A 17893-nucleotide genomic window follows, 5' to 3' on the forward strand; every position below is an offset into this window, starting at 1 on the left:
AAACAGTACTGTCCAGGGGGGTAAAACCTTTCAAAACAGGCAGAGAAATATTCTCTGCATTCTGGGTTCCCACATTACGTGATGAAAAAAAGCCCCTTTTCCTCTAAGTTAAATTCAGATTTATAGTTATGAATGATAACCATGCAGGTTAATCTAATTTTGTTTTTAACATAAATTATGTAATAAAGCTTCTTCATATTCTGGTACATTCCCCACCTACAGGCTACATAACACTATTCAAAAGTAATCCAACAGTCTTACTCTGAGTAAGATCTGTGCTCACTAAAGACTATGAAGAACCCATATATTCACAGGGTGGATTAGGTAACTCTCTCTGCTGCATTCTGGCCTAATTATTGTTCCATTGAAAGAATAAATGCATTGTTATGGTCTGTTGTAAGGTTTTATTTAAATCTGTCTTCCTCCATGATGACTTTAAGATACTTTCAAGATGCAGAAATGGGATGTGGTCATTGTGTATGCATGTTTTAAAACAACTTGTGCAGATGGACACAAGTTTGACAGGTGAAACATTTTGATAGGTTTTAAATAGCATATGTGTCTGAGAAACACTGCTGAAAACTAAAAGTTCTGTCAGAGTAACTCCTGTGGTAGAAATTTACAGCGGCGAGTTTCCCTGTATGTGTGAGCTTGGAAAACTGGTCCTGTTTGTCTCTGTGCCTGCATATCTGTATTATTTTCTTTCATTAGTAGATTTTAGACAGGAGTGTCCCACTGAAAGAAGCAATCTTGAAAGAAGCACTGTTCATTGATATATCAAGTCATGGCATTGTGTTATGGATTCTAAAGCATTTAAATCAGTTTATTTCAGGCAATTGTCATATTTTCTTTGTCCATCTTCTTTTCTTGTTTGAAGTAGATTATTTGCCTTTTGGTGGTACAAGAAATAAATTATTTGTTTTTCATATGATATCTTGACCCATATTTTAAATTCTTTTTATTTTTTTTATAGGTCCTCCCATGCCATCCTCCTCATCTAGTCCATCAGTTACTGAACATTTACACTCCCCTCCTCCATCACCCAATCTCCATGACAACCAGAGGTGGTTATTAAGTAATAATGCCAGCCAGCCAGTTCAGGACTCTGATACAGATGAGGACTATACTGCCGGCTCATTTCTAGTACAAACCGGTGCTAATCCAGTATCTGTCCCAGGTCATGGTAAGAAGAGGACACTTTGTCCATAGTTTAAATACCCTTTTATTTTCCATCCTCTTAAGAAATTGTCTAATAAAACTTAAATATATCAAAATGACTCTGTATTTTAAACTGGTTTTCCCTTAAATGCTGTAAATTGGTTTGGGGTTTTTTTTTTACTGTAAGATAAGCAAGAGTAGAAAATAACTTCTAATATATAAAAGCTCATTGAAGTAATTTAACGGGCAATGCTTATGTGAAGCAATAGCTATTAATGGTTTATTATGAAATGTAATTTTTAGCAAGTGACTAACCTTTAGTTGTACTTTTTAAAGGGTAGGCTGAAGTTGGTTAAACTGTCATGATATTTAGCTTCAGAATAATGTAAAAGTTGTCTTTTACAACCTCATCAAGTTCAGCAGGTTCCAGCCGTTCCTTTCATTTCCTGAGGGAAGGAGAGCAGGATTTTTGTTCCTGGATAGGGCACTTGAGACTGAGGAAAAAGCTCTAAAGGAGGAGAGCTGTGTGATGACAGGAGGCAGTGGTTGGCTTCTGAGATGTACGTTTCCATGTTTCTCTTCCTTCCAACCAGTATCAGTAAGCAAAAGGAGTGACATACTTGAAACACGAGTGTCTGCTTGAACGTCATGCCCAAAGAAATCCCTTTTTTTTCCTTTTTTCTTTTTGGTTTTTTTTTTTGAGATGAGAAAATATATTAGCCATGGGTTTACATTTTTGTTGCATGAGATGACTGAACAGATGTCCTTGGTGTAGGCAGACTGGAAGAATAATTTTTTTAATTCACAGCCCTGCTCAGGTAGATCAGCAAATCTTGAAACAAGCCACTTCACATTCTGAGAACCATTTCTGTCTTTTGATTGTTAACATTTCACCTACAGATGAACCACTAGAGGGAGTTTGGAGAAGTATTTTTCTTCAGATTGCACATCAGCTGGTTGGACAGAATTATTTTGCCAAGCAAAACACTAACTTTGAGCTTCTCTTCCTAACTTTGAGTGGAATTTTGGTTTTTTGTCTAAAAGGCCAGTCTGCTAAGAGCAGTCGTGTATGTGAATTTGACACATTTGGATTAAGATCTTTAAAATTAATAATGATAACTTTATTACTGCATGTTCAACTTGCTCAATATTTAATCTGTAAGGAACTCAAAAAAGTGGTCATGCATTGTCATAATCAGGGCATGTTACCTTTCTTTTATGTATAGGAATATGAAATCTGTTAGAAAATATATGCATTATCCAAAAGGTAGCCTGATCTAGTTCAATAAGTCGATATATTTAGATTACTATATCCTCTAACCCTTCATCTATAAATGAAAAATGCAAAAGCAAGAAAAAGCTGATAAAAATTTTGAATAGTTGGGATGATTTGCTTGCATCTCTTAGCCTCTTAGGAAGCGAGGAGGTCTTCATCATTCCTCTAGGTTTTAGTATTTTTGCTGCAACTGAAATTTTGAACAGTTGCTTTGCAGTGAGTTTACCAACCTTCAGGAATGTTCATTAATCTGTTTCATCTCAGACTAGCTAAATTAATTTCTCTGAACCCATGTCAAGTCTTGGTCTTTTAGCAGAACAACGTAAGAGGTGCTTTGATTGCAAGTAGGACAGGACTTAGCACCATGGTATATGTTGAGATGGTTGTTCTTTGTAAGACTTTTGCTAAGCAGGAGGAAAACCCAGCATATTCTGCAAGTATGTCTTCATTTTCCTTTTCCTTCTCTCTGCCCACTGTTCTCCCCTGTCTCCTTTATCTGTAGATGTCTGATATTCACCCTTCAGTGTATATATGTAGTAGAAGTGTTTGCCGTTCCTGCTGTCGAATGATCTTTCTCTCCACATGATTAGACTTGTTTTTAGAAATGCTTCAATTTGCTAACCATGTATACTGTATATATAGTGATCACCATAATTTAAGGCAGGCTTGTTGGTTTTCTGCTGGATAAGGAGAAGATCAGAGGTGTTCGGGTAGTGGACTTCCATTTCCACAATCGGCTGCAGGATCAGCGTTTGTGTTACTGGAGGAAAGATTTCTTTCACTCAGCACATACGTGACTATTGCTTGGATTATCTGTCTGATTTGCTTATGGCTGGCTTCTCATATCATATGCTGATGGCTTGTTGATGGGGAAAAAGTATGTTCTTTGTAAAACAGAGGAAAGCAGAATTTCGTAAGTTAGCTACAACTTTCTTCTACTTGATGATATACACTGCTGTGTAGCATTGCATTCTAGTATGTGAATCTCTCCAAATCTACCCTATCAAGTAAATATCATTTAATTGGGGCCTTTAGTATGCTATTATTTGATTATTGCATTTTCTTTAGCTAAAATGGTAGTAATGCAGCATGTGTAGCTCTTTCACAGAGAGAAGGGGTTTTTTTCACCAGTTATTTTTTTTTCTCTTGCATCTTCACATAAACTTTCAATGCTATCTAATCTTAATGGGTTCAAAGTAAGTCCAGTGCCATATTCCAGATGCCTTTGTCCAGTGTTTATGTTGGCGGAGGGTGAGGGATCACTGTTGAAGCATTTAGGGATAAAAAAGGTGCTGACTGAAAACAATTATATTATTGAACTGCTTTCAGTTATATTGACTTTATTTGAATAGCAAGTTGAATTAACATCTCCTTAGTCTATTCAAACATCAGATTGTTTTCCTTTAGAATGAGTTCATTTGATCAATGTAGTTTATTTGATCAGCTCACTCAAAATTTAAAGGATCTAAATATGTGTGTAGAATTATATTTATCTAAGATGTTGGGTTTGATTAGCTTGTTTTGTTAACCAATGGGAGTTAGCTTCCTTTTCTGGAATTACCTAAAAGAGAAAAGAGAACTAGTGAAATGAGTTATCAAATGCTTACCACGTGAGAAGCTAAGGTCTTCATGGAGGTATTACTAGTAGCTTTAAAAATTCAGCTCAAGTGAGGACTATTGTGAACAGTTTAATAGGAATCATTTAATTTATCTTAAGAGCAGTGTGTTACTAAGTCATGAAATTCAGGCGGAGATAAATTTTAGGACCATCAGTCATAACTCTTCTTTTACATAGCATCTCTGATTAATTCTACTTCTTCTTCAGGGTACAGCTCAGTATATGGACTGTTCCAGCAGTCAGCCTATTTACCTACTGATATTAAAACAATTTATTTGCTATGGTTTTTGTTTTTAGAAAGAGCAGCAAAATGGTTTCTAAGAAATGGGGACATCTGAATACATATGCAGGAATTAAACACTTGCTTAAGTGAGAGGGAGAGTAGTGTGAAGTAGGAGCTGAGAGGAAAGGATTCTTGAATGTGATTGAGGTGGAGGGTTTCCTTATGTCATTAAGTCTGCTTATAAACAATAGAAGTAATATAATATCTGTATTTAAGCATCTTAATAAGTTTCTTAATCCTCTTCCATGAAAAGTTATAGATTAATCAGAATTTAGAGGGGAATTTATCGAAATTAGTAGCAGATTTTCTTTTAACACAGAATTTAATATAATGAGAAATACAGTGCTAAATTTTTAGTTTAAGCAGAGAGTATGAAGACAAGATATAGTTAATATTTAATGCTTACTACTGACAATGAAATTGAAGTGTCTGAGTTAGAAACTCAGGTTTGAGGATTTTTGACACCTAAATTGGAAATATTCTGGGACAACCATAAAATGAAAAATAGAGAAGAATGTATTTCACAGCAGCATTCATATAGTGCATTTGAACATCAAGGTTCTCGTGTTTCTTAATAACAGTTTGTGATGATAGTTTATCTAATGGGAAGATCTGAAAAAATTCAATATAATATAAACTGGTTTTCAGTTGTCCTTGATCAAGGATCTGCCAGGTAATGCACAATAAACAAGATTTTGCTCCAGCCACGTGGGAATTGCAGATTGATGGGCTTTTCAGTTCAAAATGGCTAAGCCTTCCTACAAATTTGGAAATCTAGAGCACAACTCTGAATTTAAACTTGTGAAAGAGAAAAAATAATGTAATAAAGCTGGTTGAATGAAAACATATTCGAACTCTCTGCATTAGGAGGTCTCGTTGTAGGACATGTCACTCTACAGACACCAAATGTTCTCTGGCATAATTCTCCTATAAATTAAAGACTTTAGTTCATGATGACTCATTAGAATTTGATGGGAGAGCTTATACAAATGTATCTGCCATACAGAAAGTATTGTTTTTATTATCCCACAATGTCAAGCTGAGGTCAGAACCTTCTGCTTTTGTACAAGTACCTGAGAGAATAAGTACCCAGTGCTCAAGCCTGGCACCAGTAAAGACTGTATATAACACATGTACAGAGCATAGGTGTGAATTTTATTAGGTGTTTGTTAGGGGTTTTTTACTCTTCAGATTTTCCCTCCATCTCTCATGTTTTATTTTTCTGCACAGATACCACAATTCATGTATAACCAGCATAACTAAATAATCTGCCTTACTTCCCCCTTTTTCTTTTCACCAAAAGCAAAATGAAATGGAAATGTGATTGGAAGTACACACAGGGATTTGTGTTATAAGTTAGTGGAAGATGCAAGTGACTTTTAAGGCATCTTTTCTTCCCTTGCAGCTCCTGTGAGGGTGGGAAGAGGAAACTGAGATTTCCCCCTTCATACCCAACTGGCTTGTGAGAAGGTTGGAAATAATCTATGAATATTGAAAAGGCCCATGGCAAATTAAGTCTTAGCCGATGTGGAAGTACCTTGTGTGGCTTTCTGGTAGTCCTGCTTTAGTGCCTACTAAACCCTTCCCAGTCCTTATTCCATCTCTGCCTTGCCACAGTTATTCCACAAAGGAAACTGCGTGTGCTGGTGAACTAGAACTTGACAGCCAGGCTGTCACCCTCCATGTAATTTCACAGGAGGAGTTCTTTTGATTTCATAGGATATCTTTAGTTGGAAGGGACCCACAAGGATCATCGAGCCCAACTCTTGAGTGAATGGCCCACACAGGGATTGAACCCACAACGTTGGTGTTATTAGCACCGTGCTCTAACGAACTGCATTTTAGTAGTTTGGATTATTGGGGAACAAAAGGAGGGGAAGGGGGCATGGGAGTGTTCTAGGACACAAGGAAACAAACATGAGGTCATGAGATTTAATGCTTAAAAGCTGTTTGGGCTGTTTTCAGTGAAATTTACTTTTTCTTTTCATCATTCTAACTGGCAGTCATCTGGAATCTCTGAGGGTATCCACATGCCTTATTTTCATTGTTGTCTTACACATTGTTTAATGCGATTTTTATCTCAAATCTCATAATTCATGATAAATTAAGTTTTGTCATTGTTGTATCAGTACACACAATTTGTCATGAGGTCTGGCACTGGCCCTCAGACATGTTACTTGAAAAATTAACTCAGACCTGTTTGTTTTGAAATAGTCTGTGATAATAAATTAGGACTAATAGTACAAACTAGGAGGAGTTGTATTGAAGAGCATCGTGGGGATATGCTATAATCTTGGTTTTATTTAACATCCTCATTAGTTATATGGATGAAGGAGTAAAAATGGCACTAAAAATTTACCAATGATACTAAATAGCAAGTGTTCTGAGTGCCAAATAGAGACAAAATGTTAATAGAAGAGGGCAAGGAAAGACCATTAATTGTACAGCCAAAAACTAATAAAATGAAATTAGAACTGAAAAATATAAGCTGGTCTGAGATGTGGAGTATTCAGGAAAAATCTAAGGAGAAATGGTGATAGAGAGTTTTAATTAGGCATAGATCTACAACATGGTCTGACTCACGAGTTACAGTTTGAGCTGGTTATGCAAATATCTCAGCAAAGAGGAATTCCTAGACATACCATCAATGGAATATAAATTTGGAATTCAGGCATCTTGCTTTTTTAAAGTTCCTGTCAAATTATCTTACTGCTCTTTATTTTACTGTTCAGATATATTTGTATGAAAACAATTATGAGGTTAGAGGTATTACTATATGGGAATAGGTAAGAGATGAAACTTCGACTCAATATGTGGGTTAAGCAATAATTAATTGCTGGCAAAGGGAAGCTAATAACCAAAGATAGAATGGAACATGTTGCATGCAGTGTAGAGATACAATTAAAAGTAATAGGATGAAAATAAGGAAAGGGAAGATTAGGCACATTATCAGGAAAAACTGTTCAACAGTGAACTACATTAAGATATCTTAAGTCTGTCCCAAGAAAGTGACAGAAGCTCTGTCACTTTGTAACATGAAATTAAAATAAATAGAAATGTAAGTCTTACTGGTGAGAACAAACCTACATTCAATTAGGAGAAGGCGGACTGAGATAACCTCCTGGAGCTTTTCTAGTAATACTTGTGTGCATTTTGAATCAGAGATACGTGAGTATGTAGTTTATGACAGAGATTTTTGTACTAAGCTATGGCTAAGTGTGTTATGCTGGCAGCCTGCATGTTGAAATGCATTGCCTGTTTAAATGTAACAGAAAATGACTTGTCCTGTAGCCCAGACTTCACGCTGAAGTTGTCCAGACCTTCCACAATACATCATTTGCAAAACAGCTGCTTTCCCTTCCCACGTGCTGGACCATTTTATATCCTGCAAAATTACAAAATAAGATTCCCAGCTCTCAGTGAAAACTGCCAATGTCTTCTGGGCATGTACATACTCATGTAAATATTTTGTAAGCAAAAATGTTGGATACCCACAAATTCACAAAGCCCATGATGCTGAATAGAGGTATTTGACAAGCTTTCTGTAAATACAGAATAAGTTCGTGTTATAAAAATACGTGCTGACTTTTTTTCTCAGGCCAGAGACAGTTCTGTTTCAGCCAGTGTGTAGCAGTGCTTGCAGCCTTCCTCAGTAGCTACAGAAGCACGTAAATCTCTTATGGTCCAAAGTCAGACATTGCAGGAAGGCAAATATCTTTCAGGTACTACAGATCAACAGATTTATCTGTTCCACTTCCTTGGGGCAAATGTAGTTGCTTTAAAAACTTGAAAATTGTGTCTTGAATGCTAGCCAGTTTATTTTTTATCTCTTTTTGATATTTGATTTCAATTTCATGAATCCGTCTTTTTACCCTCTTTCATTGGTTTTTAAGCCAAACTTCTGTCAACATTGTTCTCTTAATGTACAAAAATGTACATTTGTTCAGTTTAATTAAGCATTCAGTCTGTTTGCCAAGAGCAAATTACAGTTCCCCAATCTCACCCTCACCCCTCCAAAATCAAATTTTGCTAAGTGGTGGGCAATTACTTCTCATATCTGATTGTTGTAAGTCATGTTTTGCTCCTAAGGGATTTTTGTAGTTTTCAATCTCTGTTACTTAATAGAAGAGCCAAGACCCAATTATTTCTCCTCAGACTGTGGCCTTTGTAGCCTTCAAAGAACAGTCTCCCCCACACCTCCTGTATCATTAGCTGCAAAATATCTTTCCAGAGATGATTTTGGCCTTTTCACAAATCAAAGGATTCAGAGTGACAAATTATCCATCTTATACTCGAATGCATGCCAGATGGGACAACCTGCCAACTGTGTATCATAGTGTGGATATGATCTGATGTAGAGACATTTTCTCCACTCCTCCTTCCCCATCAAAAATCATATTCAAAAAAATCATGCCGTTTAAGAAAATCTGTGAAGATAAATTCATTCTGAAATACAGTGAAACATAAAAGTAGAATATCATTTTATTGAAGGAAGAATGCTGTACCCAAATGTCAGCTCACTTGAAGTGAACTAATGTGTACTTGGCATGATAGATGAACCTAAGAGTCAAAAAATGCATCCCTCCCTCTTGCCAGTGCTTGCACACACATAGTTTCCTTTGACTGCTTGATTACAGAACAGACATTCCTAATTGCAAGATAAGGAGCTTGAATTTAAATTGTCACAGTTTAATGGAAGAATACTGAAGTAGCAGTCAGGAACGAGGATGTACTGCTCTTGTGTAGAGAGTAGGCTGTAGGAAATTTATGGTAGAAATTAATCTGTAATACAGAAGGTAAGAGGAGAAGGAAACAGTCACATAGAGAGTTTATTTTCGTCATAAATTACAAAGCTGAGGACTTTGCCCAGGTACTGCTTATGCTGACTTCCAGAGGAGCAAATGTTATGCGAGCGCTAAGCAAATAACTTGTATGAGATCAGGAGCAGATGCAAGTGTGTCACATCATCACATCAAGCTCTTTTATTTTGATTTTTCATTCTTTTATTTTGGGGAAAGGTCTAATATTTTTAACTCTGTACTGCAATGCAAAATCTTTTTTTAAAAGCCTTTTATTAGAAAGGGAGGGCTCAAGATCCTACACATGTTCCTATGTGCTCATCACTTGGTAGCAACAGTCTGAATTTACAGTTTTACAAGCCTTTCGTATCAGCTCTAATTCTCACTGAGCCTTGATGAAATTGTGAATACAAAAGTTCTTCCAGAAACATAAAATGAGTTGGAGGTTGTGAGGTTTTAATAAAATCTTGATATTTAAAATGTTTTTAATTTTTTAATACCTAGTTTATTCTATAGTTCCAATGATTTCTGCAGTTACTGTGCTTCTGAGGAATTGCTATTGGATTAAATGGAAGTTGCCAGTGGGGGGTTAATACAGAAATCAGGTCATTGTAATGCAACTGCAACATATGTTTTATTCTATAGTGTTGAAAAGTTCCTGTAGTGAAAAAAAATAGATCATTTGACAAAAATAAAAAAAATTTAATTTTTCTTCTCATTGCCTTTTGGTTTCCATTTGCACTCTGTTGTGAGTGGCTGTACGTTGGAGGATCATGTTTCAGTGCTTTGAACATGTTGCTTGCTGAAAGTAAACAGGACTCTTGCAAATTCTGCTGGCAGATGCTTGTTGCAGTCTTTCATAGGAGAAACGCTAAGGATTTTGTGCTTGAGTCACTAAGCAAAAAAGAATAATGTGCATTGGATGACTGTGAGAACAGCTTATTTCAAAGTTGCGTACAAAAGGCTAAACATTTGTCACCTTTAACATCCTTTATCTTTTTAAATATTATCAATAGTTTTGATAGCTTAAGGACTGTGCTTAAACCATGTTTTTTCTGCTCTTCTCTCTCATACACAAAAGAATTCTCCATTTAGTATCTTTGTGTGTCTGACGAAGCATTGACATGAATGTATTTGTCACTAACCCATTTGGAGTACACAGGAGTAGTAACCCTGCTTTTTAAGGATGCAGAGATCTGACTAGAAGGCACATCAGCCTTCCTTTCTCATGCAAGGCCAAGGATTCCTATTGTCAGATGCAGTGGGCATGAAAGCAGCAATTTTACAGCACAAAAACTCCAATAACATTTACTGCGGTTGGCTGAGATTGCAATGCACACAGGCACTGCTCAGTCTTGGTTGCTTAAGCACCAGCTTCCCTTGGCTTTTTGCCAGCCTGCACGCTCCAAAGAGACAAGTCCTTTAAGGCGAAAGAGTTTTCCTTGTAACTTGCTGTGGGGTAAACAGACCATTCAGGCATAGTTTATTGCATTACATACTTGACTATGCATACTGGAATGCAGCAAAGTAATTGGTAGAATTATTTTAATTGTTAGAATTCATACGTACGAGATATGGTCTCTGAGCCGGGGGGGGGGAAGAAAAAAGTAAAGATGTTTCTGTCTGCTAAGTTGCTGATCATTTATTACAAAAGACTAAAAATACTCTCTCCATGGGAATTCTGTGTGTTTACACTAGTATGCCTGCTACAGTTACAGAAAACAGAATTAATTTGCCTCTTTATTGGTATTCTTCTCTTGAAGATAAATCCCATAACAGTTAGCAGCAAGATGCAGTGTCAAAGAACAGTTCTGTTTATGTAACGGGATACTTTGTTGTCATTAAAAAAAAACCCAAACAAAACAAAGTCCTCAATTTGAAAATACTGTAATTGCAGGATACTTGCAAATTAAAAGGAATTCAGTTACTGTAAATTTTGCCATCAGTCCACCTCATCTTTGTGTTGAAAGGTACTCTGTTTTGCAGTGATCAGCAGTAAGCTTATCCCATTGTTGCCATAACCTGGAGACTCCACATGAAATAGTCTCTTAAATATTACTTTGTATGCATTTCTTGAAGCTTCAATTTAACACTGCAGTAGCTATTCAAACAACATACAATGGAATTTATTTGTAATAAAGCATGTATATCTGAATATACAGGAGGCTGACTTGGCTGTCAGCTGCTGCTGGCTGAGTCTTTTGGTTCATTCAGAAAGGTTCAAAGCAGAGTAAAGCTTTCCCTTGATTTTGTTGCTTGTAGCTGGTGTAAGGGGGCTTGTTTTTCTGCTCATTCTGAAATGCAAAGACCACAAGGGGTTTTTGTTGAATGCTCCCTTCTCCGTGGCATCCTACAGTGTGTTCAGGAAAGCTTTAAAATACTGTCTGTGGCATTTCTTGAGTCTCTGGGTTACTTTCTGGTAGCTTGTCCTCTGGTGAGTGGTGAGAAGGCGAGGATAGAGGTGACCTTGCACTCCTATCTCTGTGTACACCAGCTTCGAAATTGCTTCAGAAAGTAAGTGAAGCACTTCTAATGAATTGCGCTTTTGGTTCTTTGAATCTGCACAGCGTCTCCATCAGGTTTTTACAGCTGGACTCTTCCTGTAATTGCTACTGGGGTGAGATGCACAACATGGGGTTTTGAAGCTAAGTACTTACATTGTTTTACTGGCCAAAAATACATAACATAGAGGGAGCGACAGACTTCATGAAATTCACACTTATATATCTTCATGTTCCTCACCCCTTTCTGACATGCTGCTGATTTGCCAGCAGGCACTCTAGATGGGGATTAAAGAAATGGAAAAGCTGAAAGATACAGTTTCTTAAAGCAGCCGTATATTAGTAAAGAATTTGTTTGTTATGAATGTGTGATACTTGTCCAAAGATCTGTTTATTTTTATTGGTACTGAAAAATTGGAAAGAAGCACTTCATCGTTTTAATCTTGATGACATCAGAATATAGAGTAATGCTCAGAAAAAAAGTATCCACCATTAGAAACAATAATTGATGCCTCATAATTTTCAATTTCCAAGTGCTTTAGATCTTAATGTGCCTTCAGGTATGCAGGATTTTTAGCATATTTACCTGTCTAATTAAAAAATAATAGGTCTTTTTCAAGTCTTCTTTGTGCATTTTTCAAGCAATACAGTATGAAGTGTTACTTACTCCTTGTAATGTACGGTTCTCAAAATTTCAAAATTCCCTGCAGTATTTTTCTCAGATGTCCTTCCTGATCTATTTCCTCAAGGCCTTTAATCGGTGGTGTGTAATATGGAATGTTTTTCTGTTTGTTTATAGTTTTGTATGAATAACTCAAAATAATTGGCATCAGAATGCACCACAGCATCATGTATGGATCTCTTCCTCGCTCAAGTTGAATTATTTCTTATTTTAGTCTACTCTCCTATTTAAAAGTCTTTGTTGTCTCTCCTAATTGTAGTGAATTCTGGCTGTTGTATACCTAAGCCAGTAAACAGGAAGGCAGAGATGGAGGATGGATTAGATATTTTTAAAACTCCTTTCTAGCTTCCAGAAAGCCCTCCAGAATAAACTGCTTTGCAAGCCTTCTGGACTGGAGGCCCTGAGGGACATTCCTAGGCAGGGTGGAGGAATCCCAAGTACAGCCAGTGCACTTGCATTGTTTTGAGCCTGAAAGGGAAATTCATCCTTCCCCTATTAGAGATTTATACTGTTAGCTAGATATTTAAAATTCCTGGTTTTCTAGAGAAAGACCAGCAGAATAACAACCAAGTAAAACAGTACAGCCTGCCCACAATCATCTAGTTGCTTCATCATTAGTAATACTCAGATCAACATTTCTGTTAAATAAATTTTTCTGCAAGTTCTTTTGAAACAGTCTTGAGCTTTGGGTGCAGCTTTGCTTCATTATATTATAATAACTTTCTATGATCATGGCCACAACAGACCAGGTTTTTTTCCCCTTTGCATATATAAAATTGCTTGAGAGACAGTTAAAATTCAAACTAGTAAAGAATGAAATACACTTAGGCATTTAAACTACGTATCTCTAAAAGCAAGTACCCTGTAGTACCAGTTTTGTGTTAGGGAAGTTGGGGAAGCATCCATATCCTTCATGCATGCTTTAGCAATGTTGATGTTCTTGTATGGTGTGCTGGCCCAGATTTAATCTGTTCTGTCATATCTTAGGAGCAGACAGTGACTATAAATTTTGCACCTGGAATCTTAAGCTACCACATATTTATGTATTTTTGAGTGATGGATAGGATTCTGCTTCTACAAAAAGTTCAAGAAATTTGAAGGCAGAAAGAAAATCAAGAGAACGATTGTTTGGGGCGCTTATGTGTATTGTTAGTAGTATATAATTTTTCTGTGACACTAATCCTGAAATAATCAAATGTGAATACTAAATAATCTATAAACAATGCACTAACCTTTCATCTTAGTGATGATGATTAGTGACTCTCAGCTTGCACAAGTGTAAATAATGTCGTATATCCTGGCAGAATTAAGTTGTCATTAATATTTGCATGTGTTTCTGTTTCTTGTTACTGCATTCCCATGATTACAACAGAACTGAAAATGTATTTAAAGAAATGTGAAAAGCATATTCCTGTGGTTACAAAGACTTGAACAATTCAGTGGCATTTGCAGACAGCCTTTGGGAAAACCTCGTAAGAGATATTGAAGTACAGGAACCTCGAGATGCAGTGCTCTTTCACTGCTGCATCAGTGCTGCTCTTTGATTCTTTTGGAGATGTTGAGTAGCAAAGGAAAAAAATGATAGCAGATGCAGTATTTCCACCACTCAAAAACATGCTCTCTAACGTAAGTACCAGACAGCTCCTTTGCCATGATTTCTGCCTCCAAGTGCAAAGCTCTGTTGCTTTGTGGGTTGACAGCCCTAAAATTGTGTGCTGTTTCCATTACACTGGCTGACTCTCAGAAGGGAAGGAGGTTACCCCTTGCCATAGCTGTCTGTTAATAGTGACCATGAGATACGAGCGAAGCCAAGTGGTGATGCAGCAAAGCCTCTGATTTGAGCACATTAGAAAACTAGATCCCTTTTTCTTGATGTATTTGCTGTTTGCCCTGGTAGGAATAAAGGTTTCCATTGCTGCTGTGGAATATCAGTAGGAAACTGAGTAAGGGAGACTGCTCATCTGCACCCCGTATCAATTTCTGATGTTGTTCAGAGGTCTTAACTGAGGAGCAGGCATGAATCCCCCATTCCACTAGAAGCATATGCGGCTGATTAGGGGACAATTTTTTCTAACACCACACATCATTTTGGGGAAAAAAGGCAGGGAGATGTTCTTTTCAGGCTCTTTCTGAGCCAAACTGCTGGTAGCCACCTTGAGGCAAAGCAGGAAAGAAATGAGTGTAGATGAGAAAGTAGAGATTGTCATGGACTCCTCTGCCCTTAACTTCATCCTTCATGACTCATCTGTTTAATGCTCCTTAAGCAGTCAAAAGTGCTGAGGAATGCCATATAGTCAAATCTACAATACAACAGATGCAAACAGGCACAAGCCTTTTACTCCCTGAAGTGACCTGTATGCATGGATGTGATTTTTGATTTTTTTTTTTTTTTTTTGCCTTTTCCTTTTCATTCTTTGGAGAGGTTGGGTATTGGATTTTTTTCCTCTTGTTCCATCTTAGTTTTAATCCTTCTTATTCTTTAAGTGTGCTCTTTTAATTTCCTCCTTTCCCTCTTTTTGCCCTCTTCTTTGAAAGCATCTTTTTCTTATTGATTGTCATTTAACCTTTATTAGACCATACCATGCCGCTCCATCCTAGTTACTACTTTCTCTTTTATCCTTTTTTTTTCCTCTTTTTTAATGGACTCTTTTCATATGATTCTCTCCTTGTTCAGGCTTCCTACATCCCCTTCCTCATTCCCTTTGTTGTTCTCTCCATGGGACAGGTATATCTCATGAAAAGGTGCTTTGTTCAGAATGTATCTGCCTTGGGGCAGCTGTTTAATGAAAAAATCAGCTTTCCATCCCATGCTTCTATCCCTCTGAAGCCCGACGCAATAAATGCCAATTACAGTTCTACATAATTAAAATAACCATGTCATATTTCTTTTTTAATATTAGTGTCTTCACATTAAAGGAATGGAATGCTATGCAACGTGTATGTTTTCTGAAACAAAAAAATAACAATTTTGCTTCTAATCCATATTTACAACACTTGTTATCTAAAATTTTCTTTAACCCTTCTTTTCTGTTCTGAGAATAGTCCAGCCATCTGTAGAAGCGTCAGCAAAAACACAAACATGAATACTTAGAAGTGTAGTTCCTTTATAATTGGGGATGAAAATTAACATCCTGCCTGCTTCTGATCCTTCTTATCCTGTTGTGGCAGGAAAGCTATTAGAAGAGATGAAAATTGATCAAAAAAAACCACGTGGTCTTTTCTCTTGATGGCTGCTTTGGCTGTTGGGAGAATTTGCAGCTGCAGAGAGGCCAGAAGATAGAGGAAAAGTATCAATCTCATGAGGTTTTAAGAGGGCAGGATAATCTTAACCTTTTGGGTGCTAGGCTACTTGTCTGCCCCAGGGAACTGAGATGTTCCTGAATACCTTAATAGCCTTACAAGAGGATTAAAAACAGAAATGAAGGAGACATTGGTACTGGTAATGGTACTAATTTGCCCAAATGTGACCATTTCTGCTATAGAGCAGCTGTTTTCAGACTTCTTGGTTAGATGCTCCCACTTGACCTGAAATGTCAGAGTCTTTAATGTGTGAATTTGAGATGAAGTGGCTCTTTACAGTCACTATGTGAAAGTTAACATCTGGATTTGTGCTTTTCTCTGACCATTTTCTCCATCTTTTTTATTTCTACTTTATAGTTTTGTATGCCTGCTGTTAACACACAATATTGTGCAAATGGCTAGGTTTTACTAGCTGAAGCTAACAATTGGTGCAGAAGCAAATCTGTTCTAAAAATAAAGATCTTACTCCCCCCAAATGTTGATAATATTATTAGATTATATTTTAAAATCCATATATCTAACAGACAAATGTCAAGTTTGGAACTCCAAATTTCTCTGAAGACATTAATAAATGCATTACTGAAAGCAGTATTAGGAACTGTGTTCTCTATTGTGTTTCATGCTCACTTCATCCCATTAGAGAAAGTATTTTTGTTCAAGAGGTGAGAGGCAGTCAGCAAGCAGGACTTAAGCAGCAGTGCTGTGTATAAGAATGCTTTTTGCATAAGTGGAAGGATCATAATATTAGAGTGGCATCAGGATATGACTTCAGTGACAGTGACATGGTTGTGTCTGCATGTGAGATGAATGATTAACTGTTGGACAAAGGATAAAAGAGTTTAAAAGCGCTGGAAAAAAACCACACAGCATTTTATCTACCGTATGGAAGCTTTTACCAAAAAAAAAATAAATAAATAACCTGTCTGGACACGCGCCACTGCCTTGGTGACTCTCACATCACACACGAGCGAGATCACACCTGAGGGTGCTTTCCACCCTGAAGGAATGTGTGTCCTCAGAGAAAGCTCAGTAGTTAGTTTCGTCCAGCAATTAATTCAGAAGTTACCCCCCAGCACCCCAGCTGGCTGTCCAGCAGCGTCCGAGGGGCCTGGCGTGCCTTGCCGGCCGCCCCGGGCGCGCAGTGCCCTCGGCCGCACACCCTGCAGAGCAGCCCTCCGCCGGTGCTGCTGCTTTCCAGAGGGCTCCGCGGTCACGGGGGATGAGCTGCCCTTGTCATGCCGAGTGGATGAACGTCTGCGGCATGGATAAGCAATCCAGGGTCTCTTCCAATGCTCTAGTTGTGTGGTTGGGACCAGTGTAGTTTAAAGGAAAGAAAATACGGGTAGTAAAGTTCTGAGCACCCTGCATGATGGTCAATGGGGAAAAACACTCCAAACAACAACAAAAAAATCCAGAATTGCTCTTTGAAGAAAATTTCACCAACAAGATAGCTACTGCTTTAATGTCCTAGGACAGAAGTTCCTCTTGGGTACCATTGTCTTTCCCTTGTCAGTCTTTTTTCTCAATTTTGTTTTAAACATCTTTCACCATCCTTTCTTCAGTATTTTATCATTCTCTTGTATGCTAGTAGAAACATCTTTGACATGTCTGGGCGCTTGTGTCTGCATATTTGCCATTGTGCTTTGTTTTTTTCCTTTCCCAGATGTTTGCATTTTTAAGGGATTTCTTTGCATAGAGGTATTATTTGTCTTTTTTTTTTTTTAAAGGAAGGAGGGGAATACCAAAATTGTTTTTCTTAAGGCACAAGGAAATAAGCTTACAATTTTTTTAATCTGCTGTCATATTTTAGAAACTTACAAGAATTTTACCTGTGATTATATTATCCGTTTATCAGTCCAGTAATTTCTCCATCATATTTCTCAACCACATGTTCGTACAGTCAGCATGTCATTATTACATGAATGGTGCAATAAAATACTGTGCAACAGAACAAAGTGAATTACCCAAGGTATATTAAAATTTACAATGAATCACATAAAAAACTGTGGGGAAAAAAAAAGAAAAAAACCCAGAATGGGTTTCACGTTATTATAATCCCTCAAATCTGCATGGCTGTCATAGGTTAGCAAGCATAGTCCCGGAAGGGACGTCCTTGCTAAGGGGTGCTTACAGTTTCCTCTGGGAACTGATAGAACCTATCAGCTGGCCAGTTTGAATATGGACAATTCTCTAAGCCACTTAAAGTTGTGATCACCTCTGTGATCCACATTTAAGAATAGGCAAACTCCCCCTCCAAGCTCTCTCTCGTTTCCGGC

At 37.4% G+C, this 17893-nt stretch overlaps 1 protein-coding gene across 32 annotated transcripts in view; it reads left to right on the forward strand.

Annotated features, from left to right (window-relative positions):
• The window catches only part of TENM3 (teneurin transmembrane protein 3), a 1314113-nt gene that overhangs the window by 1136715 nt on the left and 159505 nt on the right, over positions 1–17893 (forward strand). For 23 of the 32 annotated variants that reach the window (XM_042015010.1, XM_042015009.1, XM_042015020.1 and 20 more), the window contains one exon: positions 974–1183. The exons of the other annotated variants lie outside the window; for them this stretch is intronic. In XM_042015010.1, the coding sequence (XP_041870944.1) occupies positions 974–1183 (210 nt within the window). The remainder of the gene's footprint in view (positions 1–973; positions 1184–17893) is intronic. 32 annotated transcript variants of the gene reach the window in all.

The sequence above is a fragment of the Corvus kubaryi genome, unplaced genomic scaffold (genome assembly GCF_017639235.1).
Source record: "Corvus kubaryi isolate FWS band 111438036 unplaced genomic scaffold, C.kubaryi_AGA036_p1.0 split3-131, whole genome shotgun sequence".
Taxonomy (NCBI): domain Eukaryota; kingdom Metazoa; phylum Chordata; class Aves; order Passeriformes; family Corvidae; genus Corvus; species Corvus kubaryi.